Here is a 27,394-nt window from a genome sequence, read left to right as displayed (position 1 = left end):
GCTTGAGCCTCTACTCTCCACGCTTCCTGTCTGTTCACTTCCCGCTTCCGGTCCCTCACTTCCGGCTTTCCCAGCGCACTGGCTGAGGGCAGAAGTGCTTGGAGAGTTTCCCTCAGGGCTTACTACATTTATTTTAATATATGGACATGTCCTTCCTCTTTCCCTCCTGCCAGTGGCACTCTGCACCGAAACTCCTAATTTCCTAAATGACACCAACACCCCCAAATGGGAACCAGATATGCCCTTAAAGGCGGCTCTCTGGGTGCCCACACCTCTGCCGTCCGATGCCCCTCTTCAAATGCCACAGTCACACTTCCTTGGGCAGTTTCTGTCACCAACTTTTATTTATTTTCTAAAGTTTATTTATTTCGAGAAAGACCAAGAGAGCGAGTGGGGGAGGGGCAGAGAGAAGGAGAGAGAGAATCCCAAGCAGGATCCACACTGACTGTGAAGAGCCCCCGCCCCGTGGGGCTTGAACCCACAAACCGTGAGATCATGACCTGAGCAGAAACCAAGAGAGGGATGCTCAACTGACTGGGCCACCCAGGCGCCCCTCTGTCACCAATTTTTAAATACCACTGGACCTCTTCAGCCGTACCACTTTTAAATACGGTGATTCCTGAGGCTTCTTCTCAAAGTAGATGTGGTGGCACCGCCCTATCAGGAGCTGTTGACTTCATTTTTTTTTTTTTAATTTTTTTTCAACGTTTATTTATTTTTGGGACAGAGAGAGACAGAGCATGAACGGGGGAGGGGCAGAAAGGGAGGGAGACACAGAATCGGAAACAGGCTCCAGGCTCCGAGCCATCAGCCCAGAGCCTGACGCGGGGCTCGAACTCACAGACCGCGAGATCGTGACCTGGCTGAAGTCGGACGCTTAACTGACTGCGCCACCCAGGCGCCCCTGTTGACTTCATTTTTAACATCATATGCCAGATTTGCAAGCTTCTGATGTTTCTCCTTGCCGCAAAATCTTCATCTGGATTTCCCTTCCGGGGAGTGTTATGGGAGCAAAGGGTGGAGAGAAGGAATATTTCCCTTCTCAGGATCTCAATTTGCACTAATTAAAACACTGTTCTCTTGTGATGGGGAGAGGAAAGCAAAACCGGGCACTGACCCTCTTCCACTGCAGGTGAATTCCTACAAAAATCGTTCTCTAGTGAGTGGGTGCAGGAAAAGGTGCAATAGAGTGAAGCAGTTTCCCTCCGGCAGTGGGTGAGGAGCAGATTCTGTGTGTTGTCGAATCAGATTCTGTGTTCTGTCGGCTCCGAGCCGGCGCCACTCGGAGCTGGGCCTGTATTTCCAGTGGCTGCAGGGCAAGCAGAGGAGAAACAAAGAGCAGCACATTCTGAGCTTCTGAGAGGCCCCATTCTTCAAGGACTTCCAAAGGTCAAAATTTCCTCTGACTTTAGCTACAGTCTGTGAAAAGTGAACCATTTCCTTAACCACAGAGTCCGGGACCAAGGAAAGAATGAAAGATGACAAAAAGCGTCTCTGGGTGTTTGTCAAGGCTGAACCCGACCCCCTCTATCTGCCGCCTTCATTCTCTTTTTTCTGTCTCAGGGACCCACTGAGACCCAGCATTTCGGCCACGGCCCTGCCTGGCTGTGTCTCAGCTGTCTCTGCTCACGTCGTCCAATCACCTAACCTTTCCAATTTGGTAGGCGCCGCAAAGGTCAAGCCAAAGGAGGTGAATAAGCATAATGTCTCAACAGAGCAGCTAAACCGTCAGCTCCTAGAGGGCATCAGCGTCACTTTGCCTTCTTCAGGTACCCAAGCTTCCGGGAAAACTTCGGACAGAAGGAACAAGGGAAGATTAAACAAATCGGGGTGGTGTAAATACATTTATTATATTATTTCCCGGAGTGCTTGAACTATCTCAAAATTGGAAGGAAAAACATGTTTGTACACTCACTAGGAGAGTCACTGTAAGCCTTTGAATCAATTGGTGTCAGCATATCACTTTATCTTGAGTCAGTATGTATTAAGAAATAATGTCTGGTCCTGAGTTAGATAATAGCGCTGATAAAAGCTAAACCAGCTGCAAATAATAATATTTTGAAGACAGATTCCTTCTTTTAAAAAAATAATTTAGTCAAGTGAAATACATTTCGAATATAATGATAAGTTTGGTAAATTGCAAGTGATAACTTCACAAATATAACCTTATGTACAGTTTTATGTGAACTTGTTATGCATTTTAACATTTCAAAGATTTAACATTTTATTCAGAATTTTTTCTTTAGGTACAATTCAGAGGTCAAGGCTGCCTTTCCGGTCCACAATTAGAAATGAAAAACAGCTTGTAACTTGCTTATCGCTTAGGACTTAAAGGTTTAAGGAGTAGGTAACCCCCAAATTCATCTACAGATTCAACACGATCCCTATCAAAATACAGCTGGGGGTTTTGCAAAAATGTACAAGCCGGTCCTAAAATTCCTATGGAAATGCAAGGGATATGGAATAGACAAAATAATCTTGAAAAAGAAGGACTAAGTTGAAGGACTCATACTTCCTAATTTCAAAACTTGCCAAAAAGCTACAGCAATCAGGGAAATGTGGTACTGGCAGAAGGGTAAAAATTAGATCAAAGAAATAGAATTGCATCCGGAATTAAACCCTCACATTTGTGGTCAACTGATTGTCAACAAAGGTGCTGAGAAAACCAACTGGGCCAAGAATGGTCTTTTCAACAAATCGTGTTGGGACAGCTGATTTTTATGATATCAACGTACAGAGTAAGGTGGAAAACGCTTCCTTGTAAGATATGCAAAAAGTAACAACAGACGGATCATAGAGCCAAAGGTAAGAGCTAAAACTGTAGAACTCTTAGAAGAACATACGGGAGTAAATCCTTGTAACCTTGAGTTCGGCAAAGACAAGTGGTGGGAATGTGGAGAAACTAGAACCTCATACACTGCTGGTAGGAACAGAAAATGGTGCAGCCACTTTGGAGAATCGTTTGGTAGGCCCTCAAAATGCTAAATATAGGGTTACCACATGACCCATCAATTTCACTCCTAGATATGTTCCTGAGAGATTTTGTTTCGATTCCTAAACACAACTATCTACACAAAAACTTATTTACTCATGAATGCTTGTAGCAGGCTTATTCATAACAGCCAAAAAGTGAAAATAACCTAAATGTCCATCACTTGATGGAGGGATATACAAAATGTAGTGCATCCATACAATGGAGTATTAATCAGCCATGAAAAAGAAAAAAGCACTGATTCAAGTTACAGTGTCGATGGACATCGATAACATTGTCCTAAGTGAAAGAAGCCAGTCACAAAAAAAACAAAACAAAACAAAACCAAACAAAACAAAACAGGCTGTATGATTCCATTTATATGAAATGTCCAGAGTAGGCAAATCTACAGGCAAAAAGCAGCCAAGGGCTGGGGGACTCAGGAAGAAGTGGGAAATGACTGTTAATAGGTTCGGGGTTTCTTTTGCGGATGATGAAAATGTTGTAAAATTAATTGCGGCAATGCTTGCACAGTCAACATACTAGAGCCCACTGAACTGTACACTTTATAAATTTTTTTTTTCAACGTTTATCTATTTTTGGGACAGAGAGAGACAGAGCATGAACGGGGGAGGGGCAGAGAGAGAGGGAGACACAGAATCGGAAACAGGCTCCAGGCTTTGAGCCATCAGCCCAGAGCCCGACGCGGGGCTCGAACTCACGGACTGCGAGATCGTGACCTGGCTGAAGTCGGACGCTTAAACGACTGCGCCACCCAGGCGCCCCTGAACTGTACACTTTAAATGGGTGTATTTATGGTCTGTGGATTACATCTCAATAAAACTGTATTTAAAAATGAGAGGTAAGGGGCAACCTGGGTGGTTCAGTCGGTTAAGTGTCCAACTCTTGATTTCGGCTCAGGTCCTGATCTTACACGGGATCTAGCCTCTCGTCAGGCTCTGCACTAACAGCACAGAGCCTGCTTGAGATTCTTTCTCTCCCTCTCTCTCTCTGCCCCTCCCCAACTCACACTCTTGCTCTCTCAAAATCAACAAAATAAACTAAAATTTTTTTCTCAAAAAAAAAAAAAAAAAACACTAGAGGTAGTACTCTATATGCTGATAATCCACACAGAAACAAATATAGACAAAAGCGTTTATCAGCTTCTTTTATTTCTAACCACTAGAACTCTTGGATGGATTATCCAAAAAAAGATGAAAGCATGGCTCAATGGCTTTCAAGGTGAACTGGGCAATGAAAACAAGAAGCTTATGAGACTGAAGCACTGAGCGAGTCTAGAACAGGCGAGAGAGTGAACAGGAAAAGAGTTCCAGAGGAACAGGTAAACAGAGAATTTCACACCACAGCTATCTTCAGTGGGCTGTCTTCAGAAACACAGAGAGGGACCATCTCAGGCACCAGGAAGTAATGAATATACAGCTCACCCCTGAACAACACGGGTCTGAACTATACAAGTCCGCTTAAATGCAGATGTTTTTGCAGTACAGAACTATGCACGCATTTTCTCCTACGATTTTCTTTTTTTTTTTTATTTTTTTAATGTTTTTATTTATTTTTGAGACAGAGAGAGACAGCATGAGCAGGGGAGGGGCAGACAGAGAGGGAGACACAGAATCCAAAGCAGGCTCCAGGCTCTGAGCTATCAGCACAGAGCCGGACGCGGGGCTCGAACTCACGGAGTGTGAGATCATGATCTGAGCTGAAGTCAGACGCTTAATCGACTGGGCCACCCAGGTGCCCCTTCTCCTATGATTTTCTAATACATTTTCTTTTCTCTAGCTTACTTTATTGTAAGAACACAGTATATTACATATAAAATACGTGTTCATTGACTGTTTATGTTATCAGTAAGGCTTCCAGTCAACAGTAGGCTATTAGTAGTTAAGTTTTGGGGGAGTCCAAAGCTATACATAGATTTTCAACTGCGAGGGGTCAACTCCCCTAACCCCCACATTGTTCAAGGATCAGCTGTATTTTAAAAGCCACAGGGGGGCAAACATTTCTATAATTTCAGATTTCTTAACAGGAAATTCATTTTGGGTAAAATACCATAGAGTGTGTAAAAGTAAAGTTCAGTGGGAAAAGATGGAGGTAGATGTCTGAAAAGAAGTTCCAGGCTGGGAGAAGTTGAGCCTCCAAGGTACACAGAGCAAGAGAACCAGATGCCTACGGAAGACAAAATTACGACCACCAATTCTTCACTTCTCCATGAATTCATGCCCTGTTTATGCCAATGTAGTATTTGCACTTCCTCTAAAGGCCATGTTTCTATCTTTTGACTTTGGGCTCTGCCATGTGACTTGCCTTGGTCAATGGGATGTAGGCCATGTGACATGTGCCCATTCTAACCCTAGCATGAAGAGGCCTCACGTCTGCCCTTTGTCCCTCATGCTTCTGTATTGCCTGAGAAGAGCTTCCTCAGGGAGATGTTGTCTCTCTAACCCCAGAAGGAACAAGCAAGCAAAGTCCCCCCTGCCAGCGCACAGACCCACACCTTGAAACAGAACCACCTCAGCAAGAGAGCTCATGTAATATTTTTTAACTTTTCTGCAAGTACAAGAATATTTTCAAATACGGAGATAAAAAAGAATTCACACACAACAAACGTGTCATTTTCAGTTAATAATGGTATTCTAAAGTCTACATAAAGTTGTGTTTATTTAAGATCATATTTAGAATTCTACAATAGCTCAATCTTTTATTAGATGATATTCTCTTACTCAGTCCCGTATAGTGTTCAATTTGTTCTTACTTGGCATTTCTTTCATTTCCAGTGTTTTGTCAATTTTCTTAAATACCCAAAAAAGGGGCACCTGGGTGGCTCCATCAGCTGAGTGTCTAACTCTTGATTTTGACTCACGTCATGATACCAGGGATTGTGGGATTGAGCCCCTCGTCAGGCTCTATGCTGATCGTGGAGCCTGCTGGAGGTTTCTCTCTCTCTCTCTCTCTCTCTTTCTCTCTCTCTCTCTCTCTCTCTCTCCCTCTCTCTCTCCCGCTCTCACTCTGCCCCTCTCCCCTGTTCGCTGTCTCCCTAAAATAAATAAATAACTCAAAAAAGACACTAGTAATAAATTATGTAATTTCCTACACAAATCTTTGCATCATGTTATTTTTACTGTTAAGTTCAAAGCTCCATAATTCCTGGTAAATATGGGGGGGGGGGCGCTATTTTTTAGCCTGTATGTGTGTTCTTCAATTTCATCTTAAAAAATATATAACAATGAGCTTGATTTCAGAAGTCAATCTATTTAACTTAAGATGTGTTAAGTAGAGTAAGGGGAGAGTTTTCATTCTCACAAAAGAACTACCAATTCACCTTTGTGGAATTTGACAGTGGTGCATTTGAAACCCAAATTTTATAAATGCAACCATTACGACTGAGGCACTAGGGTGGACAGACAGCCAACCCAAGTGAAACAAGAGAATAAGATGATGTTAATATCTGTTCATGTTAGGTTCTTAGAGTAATATTGCTCTGATGGATCAGATCAAGAAAATGAAGCCTGAAATTATTCCAAGACACCAACATTTTAAGGGAGTTATCTTATGGATTGTGATAGTGTTTTTTTTTTTCAACGTTTATTTATTTTTTGGGGGACAGAGAGAGACAGAGCATGAACGGAGGAGGGGCAGAGAGAGAGGGAGACACAGAATTGGAAACAGGCTCCAGGCTCCGAGCCACCAGCCCAGAGCCCGACGCGGGGCTCGAACTCACGGACCGCGAGATCGTGACCTGGCTGAAGTCGGACGCTTAACCGACGGCGCCACCCAGGCGCCCCTGTGATAGTGTTTTAAAGCAAAAACAGAATGACTTGGAAGCAGACAACTAGAACATGAAGGTTGCATTTCCTACTGATGAGGCATTTTTATTTATTTATTTATTTTTTAAATTTTTTTTTCAACGTTTATTTTTATTTTTGGGACAGAGAGAGACAGAGCATGAACGGGGGAGGGTCAGAGAGAGAGGGAGACACAGAATCGGAAACAGGCTCCAGGCTCTGATCCATCAGCCCAGAGCCCGACGCGGGGCTCGAACTCCCGGACCGAGAGATCGTGACCTGGCTGAAGTCGGACGCTTAACCGACTGCGCCACCCAGGCGCCCCGATGAGGCATTTTTAATAACAATGAGGATATTCTAGTTTATGTGGAAAAACAAAGAAGGGAGTCAAAAGGAAACCCAACGGGAAAGATGGATGTGCTGCCACATTGGGACAGAATCCCAAACCCAGACTAGTGGGAGACAGGAGGACGAAGCTGGGCAGATAAATTCCTTTCTCCCCCCTGGGACCACTTCCGCTCCTGTGTACATCTTTCCAGAGGCATCTGCTAACCTACTGTTGAGTCCTTGTCACAGCTTGGCACAAAGCAGAAGCCAGAACCACTCATTCCAGGAAGAAAGGATGAAAACCCCCAAAAGCCCGCACTGATACTACAACACGGGCACGGCAGTGGCACTCTCGCCCCCTGGACACCCCTCTTGGTTGCAACAAACTGGAAGCACAAATCTTCCAAACGTTACGTTTCTAACAAATTGGACTCAGCAATCATCTGGTTAATTGAAAATGATTAAATTTTCAAACACTTTCTTACAGAGGCAGTCTATGGATTAGCATTTGCCATTGAAAGAATCCTAAGATGGCCGTCATATATGGTTGAATGAAAAGCATTATCAGGAATGAACACTCCCTTCTACGAAGAGAGGGAGGAGGAGAGTGATCCTTTTACATTTCCAGTGCTCTGACGGAAAAGTAATTTTTCAAGAGTATGAATTTGTGCCAAAATATAGTCCAGAGTTAATATTGTGTATGCGAGGCAGAACTTGGTTGAATCGTCCCACAAGTAAACAAATACTGATGCAAAGTACTGCCCTGAGCATTATCCCCCTTTGAGGACACAGAAGTCTATGGCTTTATATTATGAAACCATAAATCCAAAGAGATTTTGTTTGTTTAAAATTACACAGACTTAGTAGAACAGCAGCAGATTTCTACACAGATAAGGAGGGATAATAAAGTGCACTGGACTCCAACAATTAATGAGACAGAACAAATAGCATGAGGCACAAGCAGCAGCAGGGAATGTATTTTTAGCTCCAACATTAGGTAACGTCATTACAAGCACGATTAAATCCAGCAACAAGCTGCCAAAATGATTGAAAAATTGCCATCACTGGAGAGATACGAGACTGCACGGAGGGACACCAGACAAGGACAGTCTGAGGATAACTAAATCAGGCCTTTGAGGGTTAGAGGAATCGATGACCACAAAGGCTGAACAGACATTTTTCACCCGCTCTCCACAAATCTAGATTCTAAAAAGCATCCACCTGAAGTTATCATCCAAAACTCAGTCCCTCTTCCCTGAAGCACTACTATGGAATCAAACCTTGCACCTATAATACTAACCGTTATAATAATAGATAATACTCCGAATACATATAGCACTAACACAATAATACTACATATAATATGTAACATGTATAATATAATAATCTATACAATACTATGCTTTTAAAATTACAGACATAGCAAAATAGTCACAGATGCCTATAACCTCTAACAAATTTTAGGAAAAGCAATTAGAATAATTAGAAATATGGTCATACGAAAAATTTTCTCTTGCTATTTTGCTTTGAGATGGTCAGTGAGTCAAGCTACAAACTACAGTCGTCACTTTCGAGTATCAGATTTCATCAAAAGCAGTCAAACACTTGAATATTATATTAGAATAGGTAAGGAGGGGCGCCTGGGTGGCTCAGTCAGTTACGCATCTGACTTTGGTTCAGGTCATGATCTCACAGCTTGTGGGTTCGAGCCCCACGTCAGGCTCTGTGCTGACAGCTCAGAGCCTGGAGCCTGCTTTGGATTCTGTGTCTCCCTCTCTCTCTCTGCCCCTCCTCCACTCACACTCTGTGTGTGTGTGTGTGTGTGTGTGTGTCTCAAAAAGTAAATAAACATTAAAAAATTTAAAAAAAAAAGAATAGGTAAGGGAATGTCAAATACTCTGTTTAGATCATACAGAAATCTCTCTTCAGGAATACCGTTGTTATCAAGTGAAAACAGCAGGTTATAAAGAACCATGACCCCTTTAATATGAAGTTATCAACACATATAGTGAGATATCTGAAGAATGATCATCTAATGTCAATAGTGGAAATTAGACTTCTTGTAGGGATCATTTCATAATGTATACAAATATCAAATCGCTACGATGTACACCTGAAATGAACAGAATATTGTACGTCAAGTATACCTCAACTAAAAAAATAAATTAAAAAAACGGTGCAAATATCTGGGTGGTGGGATTCTGGCCAACTTCACTTTCAGCCGCATGGCTTTTGGGTGATTTTTCTAGCGGAACAGAACTACAAAGCTCGGGACCCAGACTGCCGGATTCCTATTTCGGCTTTACGCCTAATTGGCTGTGTGATCTTGAACGAGTTACTTAACTTCTCCGCCCCTCAGTGACTTCACCTATAAATAGGGATGAAAGTAGTCCCCACATCAGAGTGCCGTGAGAGGGCTAAGTGCATTATTAGTACACGGAAAACATTCGGAACAGGGCATGAAACATAGCAAGCCCTTAGGAATGACCCACCAATTGTAGAAACAGTAATACTTCTAATACGAAGCCAGCTATTTGTAAAAGTGAGTTATTATGCACATTAAAAGCAACTATTTCATGGCCAAAAGTACAAATGGGAGCAAGAAAGCCTCTGCTTCAGTTAAAATAACCAAAAAACCAAACCCCTCCCCCCCCAACCAAAAACCTAGCAGATCTACGTACTACAAGTATGCATACATAGTATGTAAAGAGGAAGATACGTAAAGAAGAGATCCCTGAGCAGACATTTCTTCCTCGGATTCATCACCTCATTTCAGGAGGCAGCATGCACAGCTGACCCACAGAGTTAAAGAGGTGCTCGTGGCAGCAGCTTCGTGTGTGCAAGTTGGTGCTCTCAATTTAGCAGCAAAATAGAAGATGTTCTAATGAGGTTAGCATTTGTAGGCCACGAGATTCGTCCTAATTAAGAAGAAAGAAATCTTGAACACCGGAGTAGCCTTAATCGACAAATGCTGGGACGGGGATTTATAGGAAGTGAAAATTATAGAAACGCACACTTGATTTGTTAGGAGCAGATAATGAAAATGCTGCATTATCCCGAACCCCGGATTCTCTTCCTTTGAGAGAGAGACAATCAACAGAATCAGTAAGTGAATTAAATAGCATATTAGCAGGTGGTAAGGGCTGCGGAGAAAAATGGAGTGGAGCAGGGAAGGAAAGGGGGGAAGTGATATTATTTAAACAGGGTAGGTAGAGAAGGTGACAAGTGAGCTTGGACCATTTTACTATTTTACTCCGTGATCATTAGCTCCGATGAAAGTTTGGAGCAGCCTGAAAGCTCCCAGTGAAGGCAGGTTATTGGTAATCCCTGTGTGTCACTTACCCTGACCACCCTTTTCGACTTTGATAATATACACCCTAGTTATTATATGAATATCCTATTATAGACAGTCTGTGCTGGTATTACCTCACTTTTTAAAATCTAAAAACACAAGGGGCACCTAGGTGGCTCAGCAGGTTAAGTGTCCGACTTGGGCTCAGGTCTTGATCTCGAGGTTCATGAGCCCAAATCGGGCTCTGTGTGAACAGCTCAGAGCCTGGAGCCTGCTTCAGATTCTGTGTGTGTGTGTGTCTCTCTCTCTCTGCCCCCCCCAACCCTACTCATTCTCATTCTCTCTCTCTCTCTCTCTCTCTCTCTCTCTCTCTCTCTCTCTCAAAAATAAACATTAAAATCTAAAAACATAAGCTTTTTAAACAATCTTCCCCATAAATATGTTCAGCACATAAAAGGAATTAAGAATAAGAGAGCAATAGCACTGCTAGGAATTCACCCAAGACATACAGGAGTGCTGATGCATAGGGGCACTTGTACCCCAATGTTTATAGCAGCAGTTTCAACAATCGCCAAATTATGGAAAGAGCCTAAATGTCCATCAACTGACAAATGGATAAAGAAACTGTGCTTTATATATACAATGGAATACTACTTGGCAATGAGAAAGAAAAGAAATCTGGCCATTTGCAGCAACGTGGATGGAACTGGAGAGTGTTATGCTAAGTGAAATAAGTCATACAGAGAAAGACAGATACCATATGTTTTCACTCTTATGTGGATCCTGAGAAACTTAACAGAAACCCATGGGGGAGGGGAAGGGGGGAAAAAGTTACAGAGAGGGAAGGAGGCAAACCATAAGAGACTCCTAAAAACTGAGAATAAACTGAGGGTTGATGGGGGGTAGGGGGGAGGGGAAAGGGGGTGATGGGCATTGAGGAGGGCACCTGTTGGGATGAGCACTGGGTGTTGTATGGAAACCAGTTTGACAATAAATTTCATATTAAAAAAAAAAGAATAAGAAACAAGTCATTGGCTGTTTCTAGTAAACCGATGTCCATTGGCCCGTTGTGCAGTAAAGGAACCCAGATTTTCCTTGGGTAACTAAGCCTACTAGACTTCCAACCAGTGTGGCTCAGGTGCGGCTGATGGCAGCCCTACCTCTAGGGGTAAGTGTATTACCTGGCTCTACAAATAGGAGCGCCAAATATCCCTTAAATGCTGCTACACAGCATCAAGTTCAAGAGTGGAACACGTGACCCAAACCCGGCCCGTGAGAACCCACAGGCACTGAAACATGGGGCGCAACTTGCGGAAAAGAGGTACTGTCCTTTGTGGGACTGCTCAGGTGGCAGAATACAGGCGTGGAGTCACCGACGGAGCCATCCTGGCCACCCTTGGGGAAGGGAAGGAGGTGAGTCTGCCTCAAAATGAAGCCAGTCTAGAGGTAAGCAAGCAAAGAAAAATGAATGGAGTTGGGTGCCTCCGACAATACATTTGGAGGACTTGAACTCAGCCCTACCTCAAGAGAGCCACCCCCATACATCTTTTTCACAGTGGAAAAGCACATTTCCTTTTTTGATTAAATCACAGAAGCTGGGTTCCTGGTCGCGTGCAACCAAGAATCTTGCCAAATACAAATAAACCTTCAGGAACCAGGCTCAGTATTTTCCCTAGAAAGCCAACAACCACGTACACTTACCCGTTCCTGCCCAGCAGTGTCCCAGATGAGGAACTTATGAAGCTCATTTCCACAAGGCACAGTTTTGGTCATAAAAGATGCCCTGAAAAAGAGAATCAACATCTCCACGTTACCAGGTGCCCTTACAATCTGGACAGAGGCTCCTTGTTCAGACAAGTTAATCTTGCCTCAGCAAGACCTCATAAGCTCCCTCCTGGGTCCACCAAGAGGAAAGAAGGGCTGTTAGAGTCTTATCACCCACCCCCGGCCCCAAATTCTACATTTTCTGTTAGTCCAGCTGAAGGTTTAGGTTAGGGAAGGAAAACTTCTTTAAAAAAGCAAAGAATGCATTCAAATCACTGTGTTCCCAAAAACATTGTCCTAAGATAATACGTCCAATTGTTCTAAGATAATATGCCCCAAATCTCAGGAAAAAAAATAAAACCTCAGATTTTAAAAACTTATTATCACAACAATGAAGAGTGACAAGGGCAGCTAATATCTGGGCAAGTCACACTTTGGGCCTTGCAATGGCGCAAACAGAAAACTGCCTTATATATTCACCTATGCTATGCATCCAACACTAGCTACAACTAATAAAATACGATATCTCATTCCCATCCTGCTTCTATACACGCAGGGATAAAGGCTGGTGGCTTACCAAATATATATGTTTTCTCCATTAAAAGAAAGAAAAAGGAAGGATTTGAAACTCTCAGTAGATAATGAAACACTTGATACTTTCTTTTGTGTACTTCTTGTTAATAAACTTTTCCTTCATGTTCATGAAAGATGTAAAGATACAATACGTGGAAAGTTTACGCCCTTGACTTTTTTTCTGTGAGATAAAGTTCCCCCTTCATCAAAAACTAACGAGTATCCCCAACAGTGGGGCAACCAGACGTGATAACCTCCTGACGTGACGAACACATCACCTGTGCAGCATTCTGGCCAAAACCATTTAACCCGAATTTAATCAGGAAGAAACAAATCAGGCAAATCCAGAATGTGGAGCACTGTACAAGAATTCTACAAGCATTCTACAACCGGCCTGAATGCTTCAATAAGTCATGAAAAAGCAAACAGAACAAAAGGCAGGGAGATTGTTCTACCATCTAGATTCAGAGAACACAAAGAGATAAAGCAACCAAATGCCTCTTGGCTGGATCTGGAATTAGGAGGGAAATAGCTTTGAAAGACATTTTTAGGACAATTGGAAACATTTATACTTAGACTATCTGTCATATGTTATCATTAAATCAAAATTAATTGATTTATCACACCAGGTGTGATACCGGTGTCCTCATTATGTTCTTATTCCCAGGAGAGGCACAGTAGAGTTTTTAGGGTTAAGGTGTTAGGCTGTCTTCTCTTGAGTCCCATGGCCCAGCCGACCACCGTATCCAGTACGCAGTTCATCCTGCACCACTCAGCCCCCCTGCCTGTAAGGTTTCCTCAACTTCTCCTACTTTTCCCCAGGACTACGAGGCAAACTACACGTGTCCCAGGCAGAAAAGCATATGTCCCTGCAATTCCCACACGACCCCCACAACACACACACACACACACACACACACACCAGAAGTTAACAGTTCTATTTATCAATCTACGATCGCACTAAATGGAAATTCTAAGCATTTTTCTAAGTGATGTGACCCAATCTTACCAAAACCACAACTGTCCCATGAGGTCTTCTCTTATAAAGTGCTTAAAATATGCAAGGACTACTGATAGGAGTAAACATATTTTAAAAAATGGAAATACCTTTGTTACTTTTCCTATTATAAAAGCAGTATATGTACATCACAAAAATGAAACTCAAAAAATGAAAGCAAAGGAGGAAACAGAAATCAACTGCCATGTCAGCACCTAGCCACAATCAGCTAGTAAGCTGGTACACAACCAAATTATTTTTATACAATGTTTACTCCATAATTGATCATACTCTGTATACATTTTATTTCCCCTCCACTCTATGTATCATGGACCCCTTTCCATTTCTGTGAATATGGATCAACATCATTATCTAAAATGACAAAATATTCTTCTTCTTTTTTTTTTTTTTTTTAATATTTATTTTTGAGACAGCGAACAGGAGAGGTGCAGAGAGGGAGGGGACCGAGGATCCAAAGCAGGCTCTGAGATGACAGCGGAGAGCCCGGTTGTGGGGCTCAACCTCACAAACTGTGAGATCATGACCTGAGTTCAAGTCAAAGGCTCAACCAAATTGAGCCACCCAGGCACCCCTAAAATGACTAAATATTTTACACCATGTTATGGCTTTATCCACTACCCCCACTGAAGATAATTTTTGTCACCTATTTTCCACGATATGACAATGATTAAATAAATACCTTTACTTACATCTTTGTGTCCTTACACAACTCTTTCCTTAGATTTAATCTCAGAAACAGACATGACACCCTGTGGGTGAGACCAGCCTACGCACCCATGACCACGCAGAAGATGACCTTCTCCCCAGCCAATCCTCATCTTTCAAGTCTTTCCCAGCATGATTGGGAGAAAATGATACATCATTCCCATTTTTATCATGCTTATTATAAGTTTGAACGTCATTTTAGTGTTTATTGCTCATTTGTATTTTTCTTTTGTAAATATTTAGTTCGTGACCTTTCCCCACTTCTCAGTTGGGATGTTCACCCTTTTCTTATTCACTTTTTGAGTACTTTATGCTTACCTCTTAAAATAGTATATTTTAAATAATATTTTTTTCTGGCTTAACCTTCACCCTTTAACTTTGTTTAGAAATTCTTTCCATAAACACCCTTGGTTTTGTTTTAGCTCTGAGGTAAGCCAGATTTTCATTCATTCCTCAATATATTCTAGGCACTAGGATAAATAATACATCAACCCTGCCCTTAAAAAGTTTTCAGGCTTAGAAAACTAAGTTCATGCCTTTAAAATCTGAGAAACAGGGGCACCTGGGTGGCTCAGTCGGTTAAGCGTCTGACTTGGGCTCAGGTCATGATCTCACTGTTTGTGGGTTCAAGCCCCGTGTCGGGCTCTGTGCTGACAGCTCAGAGCCTGGAGCCTGGATTCTGTCTCCCTTTCTCTCTGCCCCTTCCCCGCTCACACTGTGTCTCTCTCAAAAATAAATATTTAAAAAAATGTTTTTAATAAATAAAATAAAATAAAATAAAATCTTAGAAACAGAGGAGCACCCAGGGGGCTCAGTCTGTTGAGTGTCCAACTTCAGCTCAGGTCACAATCTTGCGCTTGTGGGTCTGGGCCCTGTGTTGGGCTCTGTGCTGATAGCTCAGAGCCTGGAGCCTGCTTTGGATTCTGTGCCTCTCTTTCTCCCTGCCCTCCTCCTGTTCAAGCTCTCTGTAAAATGGATAAATGTTACTAAAAAAAATTTTTTTTAATAAAATCTTAGAATCAGAGACTTTTAGAAATGGAAAAAACATGAAATATCCAGGCTGACCCTTTCATTCTACAGATAAGAGGGGGGGTGGAATCTGAGCCCCAAAAGACTGCCTTGTCCCTGGTCAAGAGTCTATCAGCCCAGTCAGGAACAGAATGCAGAGGACTGTCCTCAATGCCAGCGAGGTGGAATGAGCACTTAGAAAGCCCCTCGGTTTCCTCACCTGAGAAACAGAACCAATATCTACTTTGCATGATCTAGAAGGCTGTTGTAGGATCAAATGTGGGAATGACATCTGTGAAATTCCCCCTTGATGTTCAGTAAGTCTGTGCAGAACAGCTTTAGTAGAGTCGTAATGCCTACCACATATATACGTACATTAACACACACACATACACACAAATGCACAGGTATACACCCCTCTCTGCTCCTCATTTCCCGCCACGAGAACAGTCTTCCAATATTTGAAATTACAGCTCACAATCCTTGCTCCTTGGGTTATTCAGGGTTTTTCTTAACAGCTTCTTTGCTAGCATTCAATCTTATGAACCCCAAGCATCTTTTCGTCTCTGCAGATTATCTTTCAGAGTGGTCGAGGGGGTAGCATTGGCAATGCTGAACTGACTTCGTTATCTGTGGGAACCAAAATCTGGCAGAGAATTCACACAATTACCTTGTAAAAGTCGAAACAGAAAGGGAGATACACACACACACACACACACACACACACACACACACACATATGTTCAAGATGTCAACACAATCTGCTTGAATAGCAAAGCCAAGATTTTTCATTGTGAGTCACAAGAGACCGTAAGAATGAGTGCTTTCCATTGCTGACACAATGGCACTTTGTAGCCTTTCCCCAGTGGTAGTTTGACCACAGCGGGAAGAACAAGGGTGGACTTTGAAAGTGGACTCACTGGGTCTGAGTCCTATGTCCGCTATTCGCTGGCTGTATGTGCCCAAACAAGTCACTGCGTTGCTCTGATTCTTAGGGCCAGCGACATTACTGTGAAAAATCAGGCCCTGGGCCTGGCATGAACTCAAGCGTCTACGGGACCAGGGAGCAACCATATAAATGAGCCACGCGGGCTAGATGTAAACGTAATAATGATAAAAATAATAGTGACGCTAAACAGCGGCAGCGACACGGAAAGGAGAGAGCCCGCCCACTCACACGGAGCGCCTGCGGCTCGAGTCCAGCTGGCTCCTGCCACGTGAGCATGTCTGCGCCAAGTCTACAGATTTTTTTAAGAGAAGCCAGAAATGCAAGTTTATTATGTAAAAATCTCCCAATTCTTCGCTATTGGCTTAAAAATTTTAAAGCACTGTGCAGCTAAACAAAACGCATCTAAAAGCCAGGTTCTCAGCACACCAAACCCACCAGCTGCAGGCTAAGCACCGCGACCTATATAGAACATCTTCCAAGAAATGTGTATGTTCTTTGCTAACTTTATTTGTCTGAAGCTGGAGTTTGAGAACATTTTCTCAAAATCCCAGAGGAGAGGATACATTTTGAGTGGGTTTTTAAACTGGGGAATTGAACAGCATCAGGTAAGGACAACAGATTAATACTGGAAGAGCCCATCTCAATCTGGACTCCAGAGGAAAAGTGAAGGATGAAGTAGAAAGAAAGCAGATCGGCACATAATTGAATGCTACAAGCACTTACCACTACATTTATGGAGAAATTTTAAGGTATGAGAAAATGCGTAAGCTTTAAGTTTAGAGGAAAATAATGGAATTCAGGATGATATCTATCTCTATCTCTATCTCTATCTCTAGATTGATATAGATATCTCTAGAGATAGAGATAGAGATAGCTATCTTTCAGGTAAGACCTAAAGCTGGTAAGTATACAGAAAAATAAGGACAACCTTTCTGAAAAACAATTTGGCAATATCCATCAGGAGCCTTCAATACGTTCTTATTCTTTGACTAAATTATTCCACTGCTATGAATGTAACCTAATGAAATAATCAGAGGTGCATGCAAGTATTTATGCCCCAGGACGTACATCATACATTATCTAAAAGGTAAAACAAAATTATAAATAACCTAAATGGCTTTAATGGAAAATACAGCCATTATAAATCCTTGCTTTGTTATACAATGATGTATGTCAATTCTATATTCCTAACACCGAGGCGGGGGATATCCTTGTTTTTAAAGACCATTTAATAACATGGAATTCACAATATAATGTTGAATTTAAAAAAAGATTTTATATACACATAGCAAAAAGACTGGAAGAAAATATACCAGCTGATTATGGGTGGTTTTTAAATTTTTTTAATGTTTATTTATTTTGGAGAGAGACAGAGAGAGACAGAGTGCGAGCAGAGAGAGACGGAGACACAGAATCCGAAACAGGCTCCAGGCTCTGTGCTGACAGAGGGGCTTGAACCCACGAACCGTGAGATCATGATCTGGGCCGAAGTTGGACACTTAATCGACTGAGCAACCCAGGTGCCCCTCTGGGTGGTTTTTATATTTTCTTCACAGTTTTCTTCATTTTCTGTTTTTTAGGACGAGTATATGATACTTTTATAATCAGAGAAAATAGTATTTACATCGTATTTCTGAAGATTATTTGGTATTATAAGAAAATGTTCAAAATATATTAAGTAGAAAACTGGATTAAAACCATATGTATACTATGATTCCAATTTTTATAAATTCTGGGCGTTTTCTTAGAATGAACATAAACTTTTATAAACTGAAAAATTAGGCTTTAATCTTGACTTTGTCAAGGAAATGCACAGACAGTATGCAAAGTGTTCCATTCATGGTCTTTCAAGAAATCTGTGTTCATGAAAGAAAAATAAGGCAGACTTAGAGGATAAAAAAATGTATGCTGTGGTGTGTCAGGTAGAATGCGTTGGCATTTTTGGTTTTAGAAATTATGTATTTGTATACCTGCATATACATAGAAAATACAGGAAGTATGTTTATTTTTTTTTTTTCAACGTTTATTTATTTTTGGGACAGAGAGAGACAGAGCATGAACGGGTGAGGGGCAGAGAGAGAGGGAGACACAGAATCGGAAACAGGCTCCAGGCTCTGAGCCATCAGCCCAGAGCCCGACGCGGGGCTCGAACTCACGGACCGTGAGATCATGACCTGGCTGAAGTCGGACGCGGGGCTCGAACTCACGGACCGTGAGATCGTGACCTGGCTGAAGTCGGACGCTTAACCGACTGCGCCACCCAGGCGCCCCTACAGGAAGTATGTTTAACATGCACTTTGGACTCTAATGATAATGTTAATGAAGAAAATGGGATCAGAGAGCTAGTAAAATCCTCTAGTTTCACTTTCTGTTTTCCATATTTATGGATGGTCTGAATTTTTCATAATGAGCATTATAATTTGAGGAATGAAGGCATGATTTTTTAGTTAATGGACTACTTTTTTAGAGAAGTATTAGGTTTACAGAAAAAAAAATGACCATTAAGTACAGAATTTCCACACAATACATACTTTTTTAAAAACCCCAAACCACCACAATATATTTATTAGACAAAGCAGAGTTAACAGGGTTTGGCTGGTTATCTCCACAACGGCTACCACCCTCCCTCTGAATGCCGCCCCTCCCACCAGGCGGTGGAATTTATTTCCTGTTCCTTGAATCTGGGCTGGCGTTATGGCTTGCTTTGACCAAGATGCTATGACCAAAATGATATGCCTACTAGAGGCACAAGGATGCTTACACCTATGTGTAAAAGTCATGCTGAACACTTATGTATTTACCATAATTTATGGTAAGAACATGCATTGCCTCTTTATTTATTTATTTATTTATTTATTTGTTTTAATTTTTTTTTCAACATTTTTTATTTATTTTTGGGACAGAGAGAGACAGAGCATGAACGGGGGAGGGGCAGAGAGAGAGGGAGACACAGAATCGGAAACAGGCTCCAGGCTCTGAGCCATCAGCCCAGAGCCCGACGTGGGGCTCAAACTCACGGACCGTGAGATCGTGACCTGGCTGAAGTCGGACGCTCAACCGACTGCGCCACCCAGGCGCCCCAACCTTTTTATTTAGAAAAATCATTACAAAAGGAATACAGATTGGTTATTAAAAATGACTTTTTTTTAAGTTTAAAAAGTAAAAGGTGAGAGTCTCCTCCATCTTCCAAAACCACACTCAGAGTCAATCACTCTCAGGGGTTTGGCTTTTATTAAACACACAAAACTGGAAAATTAAGAAGAATAAAAGTATATCACAGGGCACCTGGGTGGCTCAGTCGGTTAACTGTCCGACTTCAGCTCAGGTCATGATCTTGTGGTTCGTGAGTTCGGAGCCCCACGTCAGGTTCTATGCTCACAGCTCAGAGCCTGGAGCCTGCTTCAGACTCTGTGTCTCCCTGTCTCTCTGCCCCTCCCCTGCTCTCTCAAAAATAAATAAACATTAAAAAAAATTTTTTTTAAAGTACATCACAGAGAAGAATAAAAAGAATTTCCTCTATAAAACTGTCCCCGATCTATAGAAGTGCCTATGTCGGGAGACAACTCCCACGGATCTCTACCGTTGTCCACATTGTGCAAGCAGACGCACAGTCTTTTTTCCAGACTGTGTTTCCAAAGATGTTTGTATAGCAAATAGCCTTGGAGGGGAGAAATAAGGTCTCCCTCTGGAGCGAAGCACAGACATGTTTACCGCCTATTATGAAAGATCCTATTATGGATCTGTACACTTGGGGGTCCTCTCTTGTGACTCAACCTACTGCATGTAGGGCGTCATCTGACCCTCTTCACGTTACACTACAGGACTAGTGCTCGGAGAACCAACAAATTGATGATATTCCAACAACTGCTACTTTCCCCGTGTCTGATCCGGGAGTTGTGTGTCCTCTACCAGCATCCATAAACCAGGCACAGCTAACTTCTTAGCTTGCCGTCACAGTTCTTGACGCATATATTTGTGAACGTGTTTCTTTAAGCCATTTTTAAATTGCAAAAGGCAGTGGATTTTCTCACCTACCCCACTCCAACCACTGGCCTATCAACCAACCGCTGGAGCTTCTCCACTTACAAGCGATAGAGACGATCGCTCCTGTCCTCGTCAATCCTTGCTAAAATATAGAAACACACATTTCCCTTGAAGACAAAATAAAACCTTTGCTCTCCGCAAAGAGCATGATATGTTCAGGGAGAAAAATCAGCGAGGCCAAGTTCTAAGAGAATGAAAAACCAAGCACCTGCAAAACGGCCCAGCCAAGCACATCTGGCAAAAGCGTCTGTAGGGAAGGGGAAAATGGAATAGGAAAATGCTCCCATAGTCCAAGGTTGGGGTCTCAGAAGTGAATAATCCACCTCCCCTCCCCAAGCATAAGAATGACATTTGATTAATCCAGAAAAGAAAATCAATCTGCCCCACGGACTGCATGGACAGCTGTGCTGTGTGAGCAGACAGTGTTTCCAGGTTTATTGGCAGGGTACCTAGAGCAGGACCTCTGGGGATTTGTCCATCTCAAAATAAAGCTGGCATGATTTGCAGAGTAATGCTCTTGGAGATGAAGTTGATGGTTTTAGGCTGCAGCCTAAGAGGACGGTTGGCTAGGAAAAAAGAATTACTGACAGGGACAGCGAGGCAGGACACATTGCCTAAAAGTCCCTGCATTTCCTTCAAAGTCTTTACAGTTGGGATTGATTCTCACTGGCTGGGATGCAAACTGCTTTCAGATTCTGCAGATCTGGATACTTGGAAACTCCCTGCCCCGGCTAAAAGCCATGTTGCACCAGCTTGCAGGCTCAGGCACAAAGTGACCTCTCCAAGTGCTTTTGAAGGGAAGAAATGTGAAAGAGGAGAACATACGGGAACTTACCCAATGGTCGGGCTGATGTTGTGGTCAAAGTGATCCTGTACAAATCGACACACAATGCTTGATTTCCCAACCCCGGTGTCCTGGAAAAGAATGAGGACAGAGCCATGAAGACCAAGGGTATCAGTTCTAACCTAGTATAATACACCTAGAACCAGAGAGCAGGAAAGGCTATTTCTGGTTGGTGGGAGTAGGGGAGGATACTCTCCTCTGTTTCTTACCAGTATTTTCCATAATGAAACTGTATTGCTTTCATAGAAAGAAAAGAAGTATGGTAAAAATAAGCTTTAGAAACACGTCCCCTAGGTTAATAATTAACCTAGAATTGGCATGGTTACAATATATGTATTTCCAGAAATTTGAACATGTTTGAAAGGGCCTGGAGAAGTATGGTAAACACAACACATTGTTTTGGTAGAGATAGAACTGATTTTGTTCGAAACCTTAACACTCGAAAACTATGTAATCTATTTTTCTGGGTATCACCCTGCAAGACCTATGAATGCTAATTTCTGCATTTCTAGCACTTTTTCTTCAGAATCTGATGGCTGCATAGTAACCTCCAATTTTGCTTAATTATATAAAGGTCTCATCTCAGTGCTTTCCCTGTTAAATAATTCTTTAAAGCTGATTAGGATAGAGGTCTATTATATACTGGAAATGGAACACATGCATTTATATCCACTCCCTCCAAAACCCTTGTCAAATGGTTTAAGGAATAAAAGGTACAAATTCACAAGGTCAAACAAATCTGGAGACGAGACAACACCAGACAACTGACGTCAACCAAAAGCATGTGGCCAAGTGGTCACTGCGAAAGAAGCAGCTGGAGCCCTCAGGGCCGCCAGGGAGGAGAGCCACTGAGAAGCAAGACAATTCATGCCACAGAATCCCTGAAGGAATCAGGAACTGGAGGACAAGGCTGAAAACAGCATCAGCTGAAAGGCTGCACAAAAACATACCCTTGGTGCCCCTGGCCACAAAACCAGAGGCCAGACCCTCCTGAACCCCAGGAGGAGGTGGGAGCTGGGTCTCCAGTAAATCTGTATCAGACAGGGCTGGGCTTGGGAGCTTGCGACCCCCGTTGCCCTTTGTGAGCCCAGACAGAAGAGGTGAGGAGTCCCCTCCGGGTAAGAGGAAAATCCTACAGATCCTGATACTTGGAGCCACCCAACTAAAAGCCATGTTGCACCAGTCTACAAACCCCAGTGCAAACAGACCTTTCAGCGCACATTTTAATCTTTTAAAAATAAACGCTCAGCTAAGAAAGACCAGATGTTTATACCCACACAAAAAAAGAGTAGGATACTATTTCAGAAGATTATTCAGAGAGTAAGACTGACCTTAGAGATTAACAATACGATGGTAGAAGTGGAAACTTCAAAGGAAGAGGTATAAGGTAAAATCCGAGATTGCCCAGAAAGTAGAACATACTAGAACAAAGCAACTGGCCTCAGCTGCAGGTCACTGCTCTTCTGAGAGGGGTGGCAAGGCACAAAGACGCCAGATTCACAGACTACTGACACAGAGAAGGCCTCCTCAACACGTTGCTTATCTGAAAGATCATGGGGACATTTTGAGGTCTATAAGTGAACGGGAAACAAGACATAGCCCAAGAAGAACAAATAGCGGTATGGTTCTCCTCTATTAAAGGTGTAGATTTGAAAGCCTAAAGATCCCGGAGGAAATGCTGAAACTTGGGAAAACGTGCTTTTCCTTACACTGTGATGTGAAGTGAGATCTGAAATACCAGCTGGAAAGCTGAGTTATTTTTATTCCTCACCCCCCGTGCTTAGGGGACAATTCCAGCCAACATAGAGCAAGAGGGGCCCCAGCTTGTGACACTCATCAGAAGATCACTGTCCCAAAGGTGTCCTATCCCAGTGAGAGTGGCCTTCACTGGTTATGAGCCATACTGAAAAAAAGCCCCAAAGCCGCTTATCGGCAGCATGCACAGCGACGCGCAGAGTTCAGAGAGGTGGCGACAGAATTAAAACATCAGCTCCTCGGATTCCAGATCAATATGCCGCTGCTATTTCTGAGCTGAGCCTTCCGCATGGATTCCGGCTAACATGCCTCACGGTTCCCCAAAACCCACAACTCCACTCAGTTGTTTTCATCTCGGTTGCTTTTAACCACCCTCTGCCCCACCCCCCTGCCCCGTGGAGGAGGGGATCTTGCAGTCCCTTCGGCCCATGCAACCCCAGAGAAACTGAAAAGCCAGGGGTGGTGCTGCCCTGCCCTTGAAGAGAAGGAAAACGCGCTCTCATGCTCTCACGAGGCGAACTTGAAGTCTCACGAGGCGAACTGCTCTCTGCAAACACCCGGGTAGATGGCTACCGCTGACCACGCTGATCTGTATTTTTACATATTTTATGTCCCCAAGCTCACAGTCGGAACTCCTCCACCCCGCAGAGACAGGTCTCAGGTTTATTATCTCACAAGGAATGCCAAAGGATTCATCTCTGCCGTCTGTGCACCCCACCCATGGTGGGGAGGCAGATTGATGCGAGCGCCTGTCCCCTCCCTCTCTAGCATCTCGAGACCACAGCATAGGAATCCTCTTTCTCCGGCTCTTCGCTGGTCCTCCCACAGCCGGGAGAGGTGCCTGGCGGAGGGGGTACCCGCACACCCAGGTGCGCAGGACTGCTCTGCCCCGGGCTCAGGTGACAAATCCGCCCCTCCCGAGTTTTGCCCCGATCAGGCCTTCTTTGGTGTCCTTTTGGCTTACCCCCAAGCTCACCCTGCTTCCAAGCTGAGAAAAACCACCCCTCTGGAATACCTCCAGTTTTCACCAGCCCCCAGAGGCCCTACCCCCTGTAACCACCGTGGCACTTACTCTCTGTGACTGGCCCTCGGCCTAGAGGGCTTTGGCGAGACTGTGCATGTCACAGTGAGGACTCTGCTCTAGAAAGCCCGTTTTGGGTGTCGACCCTTTCACTTTACCCAAGGGCCCTGCTCAAAACAACCAGCTCCAGATCCCCAACAGCCCCCATGATCCTGCAAGGCGAACCCTCAAAATGCCCTTGAGGATGAAAAAACTCAAAAGCCATCTGGAAATGATTCCTTTCAACTCATCCTCTTCTACTGATAACTCGGGCTTAAAATACCAGCTTTTCTGAAGAGTTAAAGCAGCAAGCCTGCTCAAATTCAGATTGAATAGTTCATTTTCCAGCCAAACACACTGAGTGTTTCTTTTCTTTTTACAAACTCACTCTCAAAATTTCCCTCGACAGGAAAAGAAATAAAAGGACAAAAGGATAGGCAAGGTTTTAGTCGGTCTCAGAAAAGGCGGTGTTCTTACAAAGAACTGCTTCAAGTAATCTTCTGTGGCCAGTGGCTTTGTGACGCTCCAGAAGTGGCCAGCTGTTCCCCAGCTGGCCACCAGGGGAAGGCCCTGCTCCAGGTTTGCTGAGGGAGCCTGCCTCCGGGAGACAGGGCCGTGTCATGAATCACTGGGCTTTGGGAGTTCCTTTTCCTGCAGGAACCTCGCTGGCACGGTGACACACAACCGCAAGAGGAAAACGCCAGTGAGTCATGACTGTCGCATGGGATAACATAAAGGTTTAAAGCAGGAAAAGCGGAAAGCATACCAGGGGAAGAAGGGCATCTGAAGAGAGAGAGGATGAGAGAGGGGGACCACGGCTGCCCACCATTCTCCAAAGGCTACTTTATTTTTAGTGGACTTACACGGACGGAAGGAAACTCATCTCTGCCGACATTTTTCCATTTCGTAAGACTAGGAGACTAGCATAGTCCATCGTGTCCAGTCTCTTAGGTTTGCAAAAGAGGAAGCTGTGTGACTTCCTCAGAGTCACACAGCTGGCTGGTCGAGTCAGAACCTAATTTTCTGAGCTCCGGTGAAATCCCCCTGAGGCTCTTACCAGGTTCAAATCAACCTCCCTGGCAAATGTAAGTTTCTTGCCCACAAAGTCCATTTTCTAGAACTCGCAAGGAGGACTTGTATTACTGCCTTTCACTGTAGCAACGTGTGTCCTCCAAATAAACCTGCTGGGGTTTTTACCTGTAATAAAAGGCGGACATACCACCAGCTACTGAAGAAGCACTAGAATAAAACCAGTCCTGATTCCACAAACCAGGAATGAGGTTTAGTAGAATCCTCCCTTGGGGGTAATCAGTGTTTTGTTGTACTCTCGTTTGTGTGGTTGATATCAGACACAGGCTGAGGCCTAGCGATGGGTTCCATCTTCTTAAAAGGGAAATGCACCCCTTAAAAGATATTTTCTGGGGCTAATAATGCAATCCCCTGAGAACCACCACTTACTCTAACGTGACAGTCTCTGCTGTTCGAACTGTCACATTTATTAATCACACGTAAATCTGTAGTTATGAAATCACCAACCACAAACTTGCAGCTGCTATCACGTAAAACACGAGGCATCCATTTGCTTCACTCCCGGACTATTGCAACAGGCTTCAAGGAAGCATTCCTACGTCTCCAGAAAAAGAAGGGAAGGTCCGAGGCAACGTTAGCACCACTGCTAATCCTGCTCTAATGGAAGACATCACTAATCAGTTGAGGACATGTTATTTTATTGAACCTGAAAAAGGCCTCCAAATCTCTTCAGCCCAGCTCTGCAGGCAGTCCGTAGGACTCAAACAAGGTGTGTTTCCAGAACAAATGGCCATCCCCTACCGTTGCCCTTCTCTTCCCAACAGTCAACATGCTCCTACGTTCTCCTCCTCTCCAAACTCACTAAGCACTGTCCTGTGGGTGTTTTAGATGTCTTTACGAGTAGGCAGGGTTTTTTTTTTTTTTTTTCTGGAAATTAAGAAGGAACGCACATTGGTGACAGCATTATAAGCCAACATGCCTTCTATGGAAAGGAAATGAGAGACAATACCAAGAATCACAGACCCAGGAATTCCATTCCTAAGAAGATAGTTAAAAGAAGAAAAAAATAAATAAACACAAAAATTTCACTGAAGTATTATTTATAAAAATCAGAAATGGCCCAAAAAACACACTCTAAGTTAAATAACTTGTGGTATAGACAGTAATCTCTTAAGCTTTAATTTCACACCTACCAAAATGTCAAAGGGGCAGAATACGATTTGTCCATAATGTGAACTCTGGAAATGATCCTTTCAGCACCTGTCTCTAGGGTTTAGAGAGAACCCACATGGCAAGGGTTTTTTGCATTTATTTATTTGTTTTATTCAGTCATCCGTTTATTTAAGTGTTCGGCCTTTGAGCCTTGCACACTTCTAAAAAATCCTGAGTGTCTTACACGTTGATAGGGAGCTAAGTTAGGATTTTAGGAGGACCGTGGAGGCCAGCCAGATTTGATGCATGGAGAGAAACAAAATAAAGAGAGAGGCACAGGGAGAACCATGGGATGGTAAATGGCTTGACCTTTTGACCCCAAAGGTAAGCGAAGTCAAAAGCATCGTAGAGACCAACCCAGGGGAGCAAAGGTCTCTTCAGGGACACTGGACACACCACCCTGAGCGCCTGAGATGGCCTTGTGGAGACAAACCACAGGAAGATGCAGAGAGTAGCCACTAGTGATTTGGGGTAGTGTTACGTGCTTATTACTTCCACTTTGGGGCAGATGGGGAAGGAAGCGTGTGTTGCCGACACTGAAGAGAGGAGGTCATGGAGGAGAGAACGTCCATTTCCTGCGACTATAGGGCGCCCGGCCCACGGCCTCACCAGCACGCCCCATGTCAGCCGGTCAGGTCCCCACTATCCCGGCCAGGGCTCCCCCATGGCACCACCTGTCCTTCCCATGGCCCAAAACCCCAGATCCACCCAGAACAGAGAACAGGAGCTGACACAAAGGAATACACCCCTGTCAAGCATATCCCAACCCGCGCAACTCCACAGTCTGCACCTAATTCCAAAGAAACCCCACGGAAAGGCCGTACAAATTCCATACGAACCCACCAAGTTTGTTTGTTTTTTTTTAAAGCTTTGGCTAAGGTGGAAAGGATACACACCCCCATTCCACTCCTCTGCGTGTCAGAGGTTTATGTCAGAGCAACCTGCAGAAGACCCAATCACACACACCCCTTACAACAGAGGTCACTGCTTCTGTGAAACCTGAATTGGCCAGCCTAAGGACTCAAGCCCAAAACACTGCA

General features: G+C 43.5%; 1 protein-coding gene across 2 annotated transcripts in view; it reads right to left on the bottom strand.

The window, feature by feature from the left end:
* RAB31 (RAB31, member RAS oncogene family) overlaps window positions 1-27,394 on the bottom strand; it is a 135,830-nt gene that overhangs the window by 55,204 nt on the left and 53,232 nt on the right. For both annotated transcript variants that reach the window (XM_040479406.1, XM_040479407.1), the window contains exons 2-3: window positions 21,290-21,369; window positions 12,095-12,176 (exon numbers count right to left, since the gene is read on the bottom strand). In XM_040479406.1, coding sequence (XP_040335340.1) covers window positions 12,095-12,176; window positions 21,290-21,369 — 162 coding nt within the window. The remainder of the gene's footprint in view (window positions 1-12,094; window positions 12,177-21,289; window positions 21,370-27,394) is intronic.

The sequence above is a fragment of the Herpailurus yagouaroundi genome, unplaced genomic scaffold (assembly GCF_014898765.1).
Source record: "Herpailurus yagouaroundi ecotype Mexico unplaced genomic scaffold, PumYag 142, whole genome shotgun sequence".
Lineage (NCBI taxonomy): Eukaryota > Metazoa > Chordata > Mammalia > Carnivora > Felidae > Herpailurus > Herpailurus yagouaroundi.
The sequence above is the reverse complement of the archived record's forward strand: the minus strand, read 5'-3'. Positions and strand labels throughout refer to the sequence as shown.